At 43.4% G+C, this 14,211-nt stretch overlaps 1 protein-coding gene across 8 annotated transcripts in view; it reads right to left on the bottom strand.

Moving 5' to 3' along the window:
- APTX (aprataxin) overlaps nucleotides 1–12,240 on the bottom strand; it is a 63,735-nt gene extending 51,495 nt beyond the window's left edge. For 4 of the 8 annotated variants that reach the window (XM_035016494.1, XM_035016496.1, XM_035016495.1 and 1 more), the window contains exons 1-6: nucleotides 11,877–12,239; nucleotides 4,126–4,262; nucleotides 2,744–2,790; nucleotides 2,221–2,523; nucleotides 1,529–1,588; nucleotides 233–459 (exon numbers count right to left, since the gene is read on the bottom strand). In XM_035016494.1, the coding sequence (XP_034872385.1) occupies nucleotides 233–459; nucleotides 1,529–1,588; nucleotides 2,221–2,523; nucleotides 2,744–2,790; nucleotides 4,126–4,262; nucleotides 11,877–12,025 (923 nt within the window). In that variant the 5' untranslated portion in view covers nucleotides 12,026–12,239. Of the gene's footprint in view, nucleotides 1–232; nucleotides 460–1,528; nucleotides 1,589–2,220; nucleotides 2,524–2,743; nucleotides 2,791–4,125; nucleotides 4,263–11,876 lie in introns of those variants that run through there. The other 4 variants (XM_035016492.1, XM_035016497.1, XM_035016498.1 and 1 more) reach the window with 4 other exon arrangements.
- Between the last annotated feature and the right edge of the window lie 1,971 nt (nucleotides 12,241–14,211).

Genomic DNA, 14,211 nt, shown 5'->3' with positions numbered 1-14,211 from the left:
TTGTTTAGGAGTTTATAGATGCTTCTGAAAAATCTTAATAAAAGTCACAGGCACAAAAAATAAAAAGAAAAATCAAAGCAAGTCAGGCATAAGGGTGGAAGTTTCAGCCCACCTTCCTTGGAAACATCCCACCCTAGTCCCCTGGGCCTTGGAACTATCAGCACACCTAGGCTGAATCCATCTGTCCACCTAGACAGAACCAGAATGCACTGGCACTACACACGACACTTACCTCATGCTGGGAATGGCATGGTAACCCAAACGGAAGCGGAGTTTGCTGGACCCAGCAAAATCTGTGATCATCTTTTCCCCCACAGTGTGCATGTGTTTAAGGAGCTCAAGGTGTTCCCTGGTCACAGCCTTCAGACTGGAAATGGAAGCCCATGGTAAGACCAGCCAGTGATGACGAGCCTTGGGATATTTATCCTTAATCACCACCACCTGCTCATCTTTGTAAACCTAGCAGAGGGGCATAAGAGAAGGAACAGACATCTACCACACATCTTCTGCATGCCAGGTGCTGTCATATTCACTAACTCACTTAACTCCCAACACAATCTTATGTAAAAGGTTTCAGTATCCCAATTTTGTCAGATGAGAACTGAGACTTGGAACATGTCTTGCACTGTCACAGAGTTAACAAAGTGGGAAGTCTAAGATTGTAAACCAGGTCTAGTTGACTCCAGAGTTCAGTCACCACACTACAAAGAATAAACAGAAAATGCATAGTACAAAATAGTTCCCAAGGTTCTGATGTAACACCCCCGCAAGCATTAATTCAAATGCACCCTTCTCCACTCTAACCCAGCAGACCATGTGTCACAATCATGTGTTCCAAGAAGCCCTACCAGATCTGGCCCCTTGTCACCCAGGATGTAATTTAAGAAGAACTCAAAGACTCCTCCCAGGATGACGCCTGACTATTAATCCCAGGGAGCCCAATAACTACAGTCACAATATATTACCTGACACTCCCTTGAAAGAAACCCCACTAAGGTTAACACAACTTCCCTTAATAGCACCCAGAAGTTTAGGAGGAACAAAGAAGAGGGGATATTCATTTAAGGAACTGAGCTTCTCTCCAACCAATTCCAGTTACTAACTTACTGATAATGGGAAAAGACGCTTGGTTCTCACAAAATAGCCCAATAAAACGAACCTCAGTCAGAAGGACTGATCTCCTTTGCTTTCACTTGTAGTTATGACCTCTGTGGAGTAGTCACTTAAAACATGAAGTGTATTGGGGTGCCTGGGTGGCTCAGTCGTTAAGCATCTGCCTTCGGCTCAGGTCATGATCCCAGGGTCCTGGGATCGAGCCCCGCATCGGGCTCCCTGCTCTGCGGGAAGCCTGTTTCTCCCTCTCCCACTCCCCCTGCTTGTGTTCCCTCTCTCACTGTGTCTCTGTCAAATAAATAAATAAAATCTTAAAAAAAATAAAATAAAATAAAAATGATGTGGGAGAAATCTATTTAAAAAAAAAAAAAAACAAAACATGAAGTGTATTTCAATGCCAAAATGCTATTCTGACCTGCATTTTGGGATCCTGCATAGAAATTTTCAAGCCTTGACTCCAGTGGCCCAATGATTCCTGAAACAAAAAGGGGCCATAAAATTGCAAATGTCAATAGTTGTATTTGGCATTAGTTAATATTGTATGTCAGCAAAGCCCAACCAAACTTAGCAATGAGATTAGTTTTTAAGAATTAAGCTATACCCCTTTACTCAATCGTTTGCCTTTATAACCTAAACCGGCTCCATTTTCTTCCTATACAGGATTCAGAGCTGTGTGTCTAGACGAAGGCTGGAGATGCCAGTGTCAACTGCATCTTCTTCGCCCTCTCCCACTCCATCTACAGCCTAACTACATTTCCACTTTGACATCAGGATGCGAATCACATGATCTATGAACAGTGTTCCAATGCTAACCTTCTACAGATAAACATATGACTGACCCATTTTAGCAGTTCCATGCTAAGCACATCGCCATTATCTCCCTACCGTCAAGTGGCCTACCTCAGGAATTCAAGAGAAAAGTACATGAAGGGACATTCACCCAAGTGACTGGTGACACAAACAAGTGACTCTTTCATCATGGTTAATAAGCCTTGTCATGGTTAATAACCCATTATGCATATCTGGGCTTTACAGTGTACAAAACAATCAAGCAGTCATTATATCTCATTTAATCTCCACATCATCTATCAAGCACACCGCCCTCACCTTTTTGGTAGATGCATCTTTCCCTTTCTTTGAGGGCACAGAGGATTGGCCAGGGTCACTCCCAGGTTCCAGTCCTCTACAGGACTCAGCTTCCTGGGCAGCATCCCTTTCTATAGAATCACTGTTGCCTGACCTCTTTCTCTTCCTGTGTGTTTCTAGGCCAGGGCTCTCTGCCTCTTCCTCAAACTCTACAATATATGGATAAAGTTCATTCACCATGTGGAGAACTTGGCCAGGCTGCAGCTTCACCTCTTGGTCCTTCCCAATTATGACTGAGTCAATGCTGGTGGGATTGACCCCTACCTATAAATAATCAGAAAATAATTACAAAGATAGCAATAATACCATTAGCAGCATAGCCACTGCTATGTTAACCACTTACTGCATGCCAGGCACCATGCTTAATGCTCACTCCCCACACATGACAGAGAAGCTTTTGTTGGTTGGCACAAACACTCTAAAATCAACAGCATAAGAAAATCATCAAGTATAAAATGGAAATCCAAATTACAATCATACATACCTGCTTCACCTTGACATATCCTTTGTTACACTCTGCTTTCAACTGTACTGAAAGAGATTTTAAAAAGTTAAACCTAAATGCCACAAAGAACCAAGCACGTGCTCCTATTCCTTACAGGACAATGAAGCCTCACTCCAGGAGGCAACTTGACTGTGGTTTCCTCAAAGGCCTATGAGCAAAATTGCCTGTTATGCAGGTGGCTGGGCTCCAAATCCTTCCATAAAACGTCCACCAGCACACATACTCCCTTAGCTCCTACTAATATCCCTACGAAGCAGCTTCACAGTATCCCCACAAATCTCGCTATTCCAGAGCCCTTGGCCCACTCAGGATCACAGACTCTGCAGTCAGGGAAGGGACCCCATTCTCTCACAGACTCTTGGTTCATGATTGTATCAGGCTTCCACTATTTAATAAAACTATGAGATGCTTTCAATAGAAAAAGGCAAAAGATACACTTCTGGAAAAGAGAAATTCAGCTGGCCTTAGTAGGCAGGGTGATTATTCTAGGAAGAGGATTGCAGGAACAGAACAGTCTGAGCATATGTGGGAAGAAATAACATTAAATACTTGTGTTCAGAGAAGTGAACAAAGTTTCTAGGGGGAGACAGGGTGCACAGACACCACAGCTGCTCTCCAGGAAAGAACAGGCAGAAGACAGGCTGACATACAAGTCCCTACAGTTGCTGTTGTGAAATGGGGACAGAGTGAAAAGCAGTATCTGCTTCTGTATCTCAGACCTAGCCAGCTCAAGTATGGTTTTTTTTCCCCATTTAGATTAACTCATGTGGAAAAAATCATAATCAGTACTGCAGACTCCAAGCACGGAGAAACTCTATGGGGAACACATATGTGGGGGTCTGGTAGCAGTGAGCATGTCCAGAGTTTATATGTAAAAAAATGAGGTACATGGTAAGGCTTTTTCCTAAGGACGTTCTTTTCATTAAATCCCAGGAAAGGCATTTCAAGAGCTAGATGCCATAGTCTTATAAAGATAACCCCCTCTGTGTGAGGCATTATGTAAAGGATGGAACTATCCCATCACTTCTCAGACATGGTTTCAGGCTGGAGGTCCCAGAATTAACTGTCTCACTGCTCAATGAGGAATCTCCCTGGGCAAAGCAGGGTACAAGATTCAGGTCCATCACCCCATAGTAACAGGATGGAACCTGCCTATTCTCAACACTGAATATTAACCACTTCCAGAGGGTAGAATCTGGGGTAAATGGGTCCCTGGTGTTAGCTAAAAGAGCTCAGTTCCTGAGTTTTGTTTATGGCAGACAAAAAGATTCTACCAATAGCATCCAGGAAATGTGCATCTTGGGTTATCATTATCCTGAGGAACAAAACACAGTAATCTGCACATTGCTATGACCAAGTACCTTGCTGTCGAGAACATTTCTTGTCAACAATCTTGGTCTCTGGGCCACGCCCAACCATGACTGCTTCCAAATGCGGAAGTTTGATTCGCTGGTGCCGGTTATCCTGTCTCACCAACCAGCACACCCTCATCATTACTCTGAGAGAAAAAAACAGAAGAGAATCACTGGAAAAATTAGCACAAGTCCTCCAGGGCCACACCCCAGCACCACCACATATGCCATCTACCAGTGACTTCACCTAGGTCTCAATTTTCTCACCTCTAAAACATGATGATGACAGGACTCATGAGGCTGTTGTGAGAATTAAATATGATAATGTATATATTTACCTCCATGCCTAAATCAGGCTAAGCAATCAAATATTATGTTTATTGATATACTCTACGTGCTGACCATTAGCCTACACACTGAGGATAACAGAATAATTAAACATTGTCCCTATCCTCGAGGGGCCTGGAGTATAGGTGGGGCAGACAGACTCATATGTCAATTATTACAATATGATGTGATAAGCACCATAAAAAGGGATTAACCAAATATGGCATTAGCCCAGGGAAAGGAATAACTGACTCTTGTAAGTAATATCAAAAACAGCTTAATGAGGAAGGGATATTTATGCTGAGTTTTAAAGCATGAGAAGGAGTTTGCATGGCAGAGAATTAAGGACATAAGAATAGAGGATGTTCTTCAGTCCACAGGCATCTCTATGTATATTAGGTTTCCCTCCTTAATCATCATTAACATATCAATATTAGAACAATACATTTTATTGCCATCTAACAGAAGACTGTCATAATAAATATGCAAACCTACAATGTCTAAAGTGTGAATGTGGCCCCTCTGTGCAATACACAAACTGCACAACAGTGAAGGAACTGGTTTTCTTTTGAAAACAACCTTTAGGGGCGCCTGGGTGGCTCAATCGATTAAGCATCAACTCTTGATTTCAGCTCAGGTCATGATCTCAGGGCTGTAAGATGGAGCCCTGCATTGGGCTCTGGCCTCAGTGGGACGTCTGCTTAAGATTCTCTCTCTCTGCCCCTCCCCACCCACCCATCCCAATCACCGCTCCCTCTGCATGCGCACACACACTTTCTCTCTCTAAAATTAATAAATAAATCCTAAAAAAGGAAGGAAGGGAGGGAGGGAGGGAGGAAGGAAGGAAGGAAGGAACGAACAAACGAACAAACAACCTTCATGGCCACATAGGGTATCAGTAGAAGGGAGACAAGAAATTTGGGAGGAAAAAAAAAAAAAGAAAGAAATTTGGGAGAGAGATGAGGCCTGAACAAAGGCAGGGCAAAGGGAATGGAGAGGAAGAAGATCCAGAAAAATTGTGAAGGTAGACTTAATTACTGACTGTATTTGGGGAATGACAAAGGAGTAAAGGGAGACATCAATCAAGACTTCTAATTTGGAAATAGCCATTAACCACACTGAGAAATAAACAAGGAGACATAATTTGAAGTTAAATGGCAGATGAAGAAGGGATGATTTCTGATTGAAACACAATTAGATTAAGATCCACAGGTCAAGGTAGGATATATGGGTAGAAAGCTCAGGGAGAGGAATGGGCAGAATGTATATATTTGAGAGCCATCAACATGTCAGAGAAGGTGAGGCAAAGAGAGAGCATGAGATCACCCAGAGAGGGAGAGCAGGAAATTATGCACAGAGACAGGACTAGGATCTTTGGGATGCCTCCAGAAACTGACCATTCAAGCCTCTAATACCCTCTGAGAAATGTGCCCTGCAGGCAAGGCAGCACTTACCAAGCCCTCTGCACAAGCTCTGTGTCCAAAGGGAACAAAAAGGAACAAGATTTTTAAAAATCAAAGTTTTATTACCAACTGCAAAGAAAGGATAATGCAAAGGAGTGAGCAAATGAGTGCTGAAGAGGTGCAAAGTCAAAGAAATTTGATCAGTCAGGAAAGGCTTTGGAAACCACCCAACTGAAAAGGCCGAGAAGACTGATAAGAAAATAAGTGGGAGGGGACATTCCTTTTTTTTTTTTTTTTTTTAAAGATTTTATTTATTTATTTGACAGAGAGATAGGCAGAGAGGCAGGCAGAGGGAGAGGGAGAAGCAGGCTCCCCGCTGAGCAGGGAGCATGATTCGAGGCTCAAACCAACTGAGCCACCCAGGTGCCCCGGGACATTCCATTTTTAAAAGCACAAGTGACAGGGACACCTGGCTCAGTCCAAAGAGTGCGCAACTCTTGATCTCTGGGTCACTGAGTTCAAGCCCCACACTGGGTGTGGAGATTCTTAAATAAATAAAACTTAAAAAAAAAAAAAGGTACAAGTGACAACACAGATTTCAGCAATAAGCCACAGGTAAGGGGTAGAAAGCAGACCTTATTAGCTGACCCAGAGGAGCTGCCCCAGAGAATCACCAAAAAATTGCAGAGGTACTGAACACTAGGCTGAAAAGTTTAGACTTCACAATCAACAAGAGACAACTGCCAAGTTATTGAGCTGCAGAGCAAAGTGAAACAACAGCTGTGTGTAGGCAGGCTGGAGCGGAGAAGTCTAGAGTCAGAGATTAGTCACGAGGCTGTCAACATAATGACCAGAGTGAGGTCCAAAAGTTCAGGCAGGTCTTTGTGAAGGAATGGATGCAAGAGCATGAAGAGTCAGCTGCATACCTAAAATCCTGAAACTGAAGCCTCAAATGATGATGATGCTACAGGCAAGTCCCACTTTTAAATGCTATGTGTTCAGAGGGGCATCTGTTTGCACTTGCTGGAAACTGATGAATGAGCAGGTAATGGACTGAGAAGTGAAGTATGTCTTCATCAGGCCTTGGGAAATAAGTCATGGTGACTGACTACTCACAGTAATAAAAGAAATCTGGAGAGAGCACAATTTGAGAGCAGGGACAGGAAGGAATCTGATGGGCCGCTGAGAGCATGGCTGGCTGTTGCAGGATAATAGGAACTACCCCTCCTGCCCTATACACACACTCATTCCCACCAAAATTCTCAAGTTATGATGTTCCTATTTACTACTTCTTGAGAAGCTAAAGCAGTGACTGCACAATGCTCACGCAACTAACGTTAAGCAACATTTTGGCCCATTTTAGCCTCCAGTTCCAATTTCTAGGAATGAAGCATTTTAGAATATGGGGAGTACATAAGGATAGGTGCTCCTGAATCTTTAAATTGGTCCATCCAATAAAACTCCATAAACTGCAAGTTCTAGGACAGAAGTCAAGCCCATTTTTTGCTTACCAATATATCTCCAACACTTAATACTTGGCATACAGGAACGCAATATATATTGCAAGTAAATCACCAGATGATAATCCTATCCAGATTCTCATCCCTTTCTTCTCTTTCCCCTGCTCCAGTTCCTCTTAAGTGGTCCTTTGCTCCTCTCTTTGGGCAATCCCATCGTCACATCTAGGCAGATAAATCCTAATTCTCTATTTTCTAACTCCCTACTTTTCATTCCAGGAAAAAATTCTGGTTATATCTTAAGGAACCAAAGTGATCTGATAGGCCACACAAGCCCAGCAATCTGATAATGTGGAACAGTGCTGTCCAGTAGAATTTTTTGCAATGATGGAAGTATCGTTAATCTGCATTGTCTAATAATGTAGCCACCATGTGACAATCAAGCATCCAAAATGTAGCTAGTGCAACCAAGGAACTAAAGTTCTTAGATTTTTTTAAACATACATTTAAATAGCTACATGTGGCTGATGGCTACCATGATATCCAACTCAGCCCCAGAAATTTGCCCAACCTGGTAAGTACCAAATTCCTCAGGCTTGAGGTTAAGACCCTCATACTCTATCCCCACAAAGGTTACTTATGTCACCTCCTACTTCCTTTCATAGAACTAGCCCACCCTTCCCTTCCCCCAGACTCACATACGTTTATTCTTACACACAAATACATCCCTCAGGTATGATGTACTGAGTCACATCTCCCAAGTAAGTCATTCTTAATATGATCTCCTGGCATTGGATTATACCGTTTCCTCCTTCCTAGAATCCCAAATCCTTCTCAATTCCCAAGTCCCACCTCCTCCAGGGAGGCCTTCACTGAACTATCTTGTCTTCTCTACATCTTGCCATAGGGTGTGGTCAATTTATCTTCACAGTTCTCTGAAAATTAAATGTGGATGTAATTCTACTCTCCAAATGAGATTATAATCTCCTTATATACAGCCTGCATCACTACCCATCCATACAGAAAACTCAGGTCTCTAGAAGATTATGGCCCTAGGCTAGGCCTGGCGTTATACTTCTCAATATCCTCTGGTGTTCGGCATACCTTTATCTAGTGCATACTATCTGCTAGGCACTTGTTAAATGTCTTACTTTTATTATCTCATTTAATTTTCCCAGCAACTCTCATTCTAAGGAAAAGAAAATTTAAGGCTTAAGAAAAAACAGGTAACCTATTTTTAGTTTGGCATAACCAATGTGTGCCAGAGATAGGATTTGAATCAATTCTAAAGAATGGGTTTTTGTTTTTGTTTTAAAGATTTTATTTATTTATTTGAGAGAGAGAGAATGAGAAAGAGCATGAGAGGGAGGAGGGTCAGAGGGAGAAGCAGACTCCCTGCCGAGCAGGGAGCCCAATGCGGGACTCGATCCTGGGACTCCAGGATCGTGACCCGAGCCGAAGGCAGTCGCTTAACCAACTGAGCCACCCAGGCGCCCTAAAGAACGGGTTCTTAATCACTACACCATATACCTTTTGTCTTCACTCATTTGATCATTCAATTAAAATTACTATGTGCCGGGGCGCCTGGGTGGTGCAGTCAGTTAAGCATTCGACTCGTGGTTTTGGCTCAGGCTGTGATCTCAGGGTCATGAGATCAAGCCCCACGTCGAGCTCCATGCTCAGCATGCAATCTGCTTGAGATTCTCTCTCTCTCTCTCTCTAACCCTCCCACTCGTGTGCTCTAAAATAAAGAAATAAATCTTTTTTTAAAAATTACTGCATGTCTACAGTGTGCCTTGTGCTATTCTAGTACTGAGAATAAAGAAATAATACATATCACTCATATAATGGAGGTATAATATATCATGCCTGCCTTCAAAAGGCTCAGTCTTGTGGGGGAGAGAAACACAAAAACATTTATAATAAATGTAGTAAGTATAGTGATTGGTCTGTGCAGAGTATCATGGGAGCACAAGGCTGGAGTACCCAACCCAGACATGGAGAAAGGAGATGTCAAGGAAGATTTCCTATAGGAGTCAGACCTAAAATGAGTCCTATATATAAGCCAGATTAACTAGGTGAAGGGTCATCCTAATTAGGTGAGGAGAAGGAAGTGGATAAAGGAAACAGGGAGAAAATTCAAGTCAAAGGGAATAGCAAGGGCAATGCACAAAGAAATAATAGACTGCACATGACGAAGCAGTTCAGTGTTGCTACAACTTAAAATATGAGGCAGAAAAGAGGCTAGAGACACAGGCACGTCCAGAATAAGCAGAGCCCTGGGTGACTGGCTGAGAAGCTCAAACTTTAGAAGTTCCACTGGATTTTACAATTTAATAAACAATAAAAATTTGCTAAGTGAATGAGAAAAAAGATCAGATGAATGAACAGACAGATACTTAAAGATTATTAAGCAGGACTTTAACACAGATTTGTGTCAAAGATCATTTGGGGGAGGAGGGTACGTGTTACTTCTATCACCTCATGTGAGAAGATACATGGGGAACAGGACTGGAGGCAGGGAAATCGTTCAGAAGGCCATCACATTTCAGATGAAAGATGACAGTGCCTAAAGTAGTTCAAAGGTAGGGATGAAGAACAACACAGATTTGAGAAATATTTAGGGGGTAAAATCATCAGGACTTAGTGATCTATGTGATGAGAGCAAGTTCAGGGGAAGACAGAGTTCAGTTTCAGGCTTGTGAATTTGAACTGTGGGACTTGCAGGCAGAGCTGTCTAGTAGGGTGGTCAGAGGTGAGGGTGAAAGTCAGAAAAAAGGGTCTGACAACTTTGATTTGGGAGCATGTAGAAGGGAGTTAAAACCAAGCTAGTTGATGTGCTCTCAGGCAGTGTATCCAGAACAAAAAGAACAGTGAGCCAAAGTCACAAGCCTTGCAAATACCCAACATTTTAGGGGAGGAAGAAAAAAGACTACCCACAGGAGAAATGGCTGGTGAGAGAGACACATGGAGAAACAGCTAGAATGTAAGCTCCTTACAAGGAGGCACTTTGTCTTCCTAGTCTCTGTATCATAATAAATGTTTGTTAAATAAATCAGCTGAATGTATTATTCTGCAAAGCAAAGCAGTAGAGGAGTGAGAGTTTCAAAAGCAGCAAAGGTGACTAAAAAATGTCTATCTGGTTTGATAATTACTGTAACTTTAAGGTTAAAATTTCAGGGGAATGATAGGTCTCAAAGGGAGACCGAAGAAAGGAGTGAAAGGTGAGGAAATGAAGATAGAATTTAGAATACTCTTTAAAATAGTTTGAATAAGAAGGGGAATAGAGTTACTGGATGACATCTAAAGGAAGGATGGATCACTAAGACTTCCTTTCTTTCTAGCTTGGTAGGTTAGGGGGCAGGTGACCAGGAATCTGAGAAATCTGACATGTTTATACAAAACTAGGACATAGGGGCAGAGAAGACAAATGAAAACAAGGTCTCATAGATGAAAATATAAAAGGTAAGAAGCAAAGACACAGGGATTCGCTTTTACCAGAGCAGAGTGGAAGAAAGGTAAAAAGGGTGTAAGTCTAAGACTTTTTTAAGAAGGGAAAGCAGGGGCAAAATTTTGAGGGAAAGGACATCTGATGACCTCAATCCACTCCATAAAATAGTAGGTAGGAGTGAGGTGTTTGGGAGCTTAATGAACAGATGAAAAAAATCAATGTAATACAGTGGATAACATCCGGCCTCTTAAGTTCAACTGCTTGAGTTCAAATCATGGCTCGGTAACCTACCCACTGTGTGATTTGACGCCAATCATTTAACCTAGGCCTTTAATTCTTTAGCTGTAAAACAACATTAAGAATTGCTCTACAACACAGGGTTGTCACAAGGACTGAATGAGGAAGTATGCAAAGCTCAGGGTCTGGCAAAAAGTAAGCATTCAACACTATTATCACTGGTTAACAGTGAAGACAGGATAAAAGCCAAGAGCTAAGGACATGTAAAAAGATCATCCCCCATCACTGACTGTGCAACTTAGGTGGAAGGGCACAAGTCTGTATTGTCTCCCTACATGTACAGTCTGGTCTCAAGTATTTTAACAATTCCTAATATGTTAGATTCCCTAAAGGCTCTAAACACTAATTCCAAATGGAAATTATATCCCTGCTTTTTTGAACCACTATCACTGCCTACATGATAAAAAGCTTGCTTCTTCTGGCCCTCCTGTTAGGCCTGTTGAGGACGACGTGAAGGCCCCTCCAGTTCCTTTCAGGAAGCGCTTCTAGAGGAAACAATGCCCTTCCTGACAAGCTGAGCCGCCTCCTGGGCTGGACAATACCCTCTCTCTCTCATCTTTTTTTCTGCTTGTGTTGTGACCAAGCTGTGGGGTGAGAGGGGAGGTGCACGAACGTGAGGTGGGGCGGCGACCGAAAAACGGCCCAAGGGAGCTTGGCAAAATGAGACGCCTAGAGCCCGAGGACGGAGCAAAGCCTGACGGGAAAAAAGCCATAAAAGCATTATTCAAGGAACATGATTCAGGGGCAGTAATGACCCCGGTCCAGGACCCACAACCACGGTTTTCCACCCGGCCAGCAGAGGAGGTAGGCCAACAACTGCCTTACCTCGAGACCGCGGAGACAGACAAGCGCAAGTCACTCTTCAGAGCCGCACCACTTCCGGCGCTGTGTGATGACGTCACGAGGCCATCCAGGGAGCAACCGGTGATGTCACCAGTGCCCGTCCAAAGATTGGCTGAAAGGGTCTCTCCCATTACCCGGATCGGGAAGCGTCGGCTCCTATTGGTCCCTCTCGGGCCGAGGTCCTAGTGCGGTTTCTGGCAATGATCCCGCGGAGGACTAGCAGAGCTTCTCTCCATCCGAGTCTTCCCCGTCACCACCTCTCAGTCTGAGTCCGGAGAGACTTCAGGCAGCTGTCCTCTCTGTGGCCGTTTCTAGGCAACTGTGCAGTGCCTTGACACTCCGTTAGTAGAAGCTCAGTTCCTTTAAGGCCATCTTTTCCGCTGTAGAAAGTACCTGCTGTGGCAGCGTTTTCCTGCCCTTTTTCAAAACTGCAATCGACTCTCTTTTGTCTGGGGAGAAAGGGCTGGAGGGGCATGCGGTGGGAAAACCTGATTAAGATTGTTTTAATGCTGTCTTTACTAAATGAACTGGCTGACAGGTAGTTAGGGAGGAGAGAAGCAGCAGGCTGCTGGGATGAGATGGGTTTACCGATTTTTATAGCGATTCCAGGATGTTCCCTAAGAGTCATGTATTGCAATTATTCGAAGGCATTTTGGCAGATGGAACAATTCCTATCTTGTGGGTGAAGGCATAGTTTATAATTTTTCTCAAACTAAATACAAACAGCCTTAAAGGAGTCACATTTCTTGCTCAGGATGGAATATATTTCCTTCCACAGAAAAGTGGAGTTAACGGTATGACAGAGATACCAGAGCTATTAAAATAGGGTAGAAGAATCTTCCAGGAAACACAGAAAAGAGACTTCCTCTTTTTAGCAGTGAAGATGCAGGTTTATATTAGGGTCATACCAGGAAGTAGGGGAGCACAGGAAGCATCTTAGCCACACAGCCTTCATGGTGGTGGAATGTGATTCACGGCTACTGGAGGTAGGTGGAAGTTTGGGGGTAGGGCCTGGCATAAGGGTCTTCCTGGAGGATGTCACCACCTCTCATTCCTGATGTCACTGACATTTTAAAGGTGTTTCAGAGCAAGAACTTCGTCTCTGTGTGCAGCTTTCTATCTACAGAGTCACAGCGATGTCTTTATCACAATGATCTCTTCCTCTTCTGATGTGTCACCTTATTCTTGTTTCAACAGCAATGGCACTGCCAGACTTAGGATAGGAATCTGGGAGAGATAATGTAGTGGCTAAGAATATGGATTCTGGAAACTGACTCCCTGGGTTTGAATCCTGGCCCTGCGACCAGCAAGTTATTTATCCTTTCTGTGCCTCAGTTTCCTTATCTGTAAAAGGGGATGATAATAGTACCTAGCCCATAGGGTTATTGTGTAGATACCCGTACTCTACATCAACTCTATTGCTGTTGAAACAAGAATAAGGTGACACATCAGAAGAGGAAGAGCTCATTGTGATAAAGACATCGCTGTGACTCTGTAGATAGAAAGCTGCACACAGAGACGAAGTTCTTGCTCTGAAACACCTTTAAAATGTCAGTGACATCAGGAATGAGAGGTGGTGACATCCTCCAGGAAGACCCTTATGCCAGGCCCTACCCCCAAACTTCCAACTCTGCTAGCTAGAAGGACTAAACACCAACCTGTGAGCTCAGCTCAACCCCATTCGCCCTACAGGGCTGGAAAGAGCTCTAAGACAGTGGCTGCTAGGTCAGCACTGGGTCTCTTTTAATGCCCGTGCTACTGAACCTATGACTGGGTCTTCCTGATGCTCAGCACAGAAACCGATGGCAAAGGCGCACCCTGGCCTCATCACAAGCCCTACCTCTCCTTAAAGGAAAGCCTGGATGTGGAAGTCTGGATTTAAGCCAGCAGCACTCTCAAGGTCACCTGCAAACTGACCTCCCAGTTTGATGAGTACAGTACTTTCTTAACCCAACACCACCACTACCACCACCAGCAAGCGTGTATACACACACACAAATGCCTCTGGCCTCACTCCCATATTTGGAGAAAACATACAAAATTTAATGTTAAAATACTGAAATGGGTGGTGCAGTCATTTAGGTGTCTGACTCTTGGTTTCAGCTCAGGTCATGATCTCAGGGTCCTGGGATCGAGCCCCAGGTCAGGCTCCTAGCTCAGCGTGGAGTCTGCTTGAGATTCTCTCTCTCCCTCTCCCTCTGCCCCTCCTGCTCGTGCTGTCTCTCTCTCTCTAAAATAAATAAATAAAATCTTCTAAAAAAATTACTGAAATGGCAGTTTAACCCAAGAGTAGAATTATTTCATAACTGCATTGCTA

Source organism: Mirounga leonina, unplaced genomic scaffold (genome assembly GCF_011800145.1).
Source record: "Mirounga leonina isolate KUSES-001 unplaced genomic scaffold, KU_Mleo_1.0 Mir_170, whole genome shotgun sequence".
Classification (NCBI taxonomy): Eukaryota; Metazoa; Chordata; class Mammalia; order Carnivora; family Phocidae; genus Mirounga; species Mirounga leonina.
Note: the sequence above shows the minus strand (reverse complement) of the source record. Positions and strands in the feature narration are given on the sequence as shown.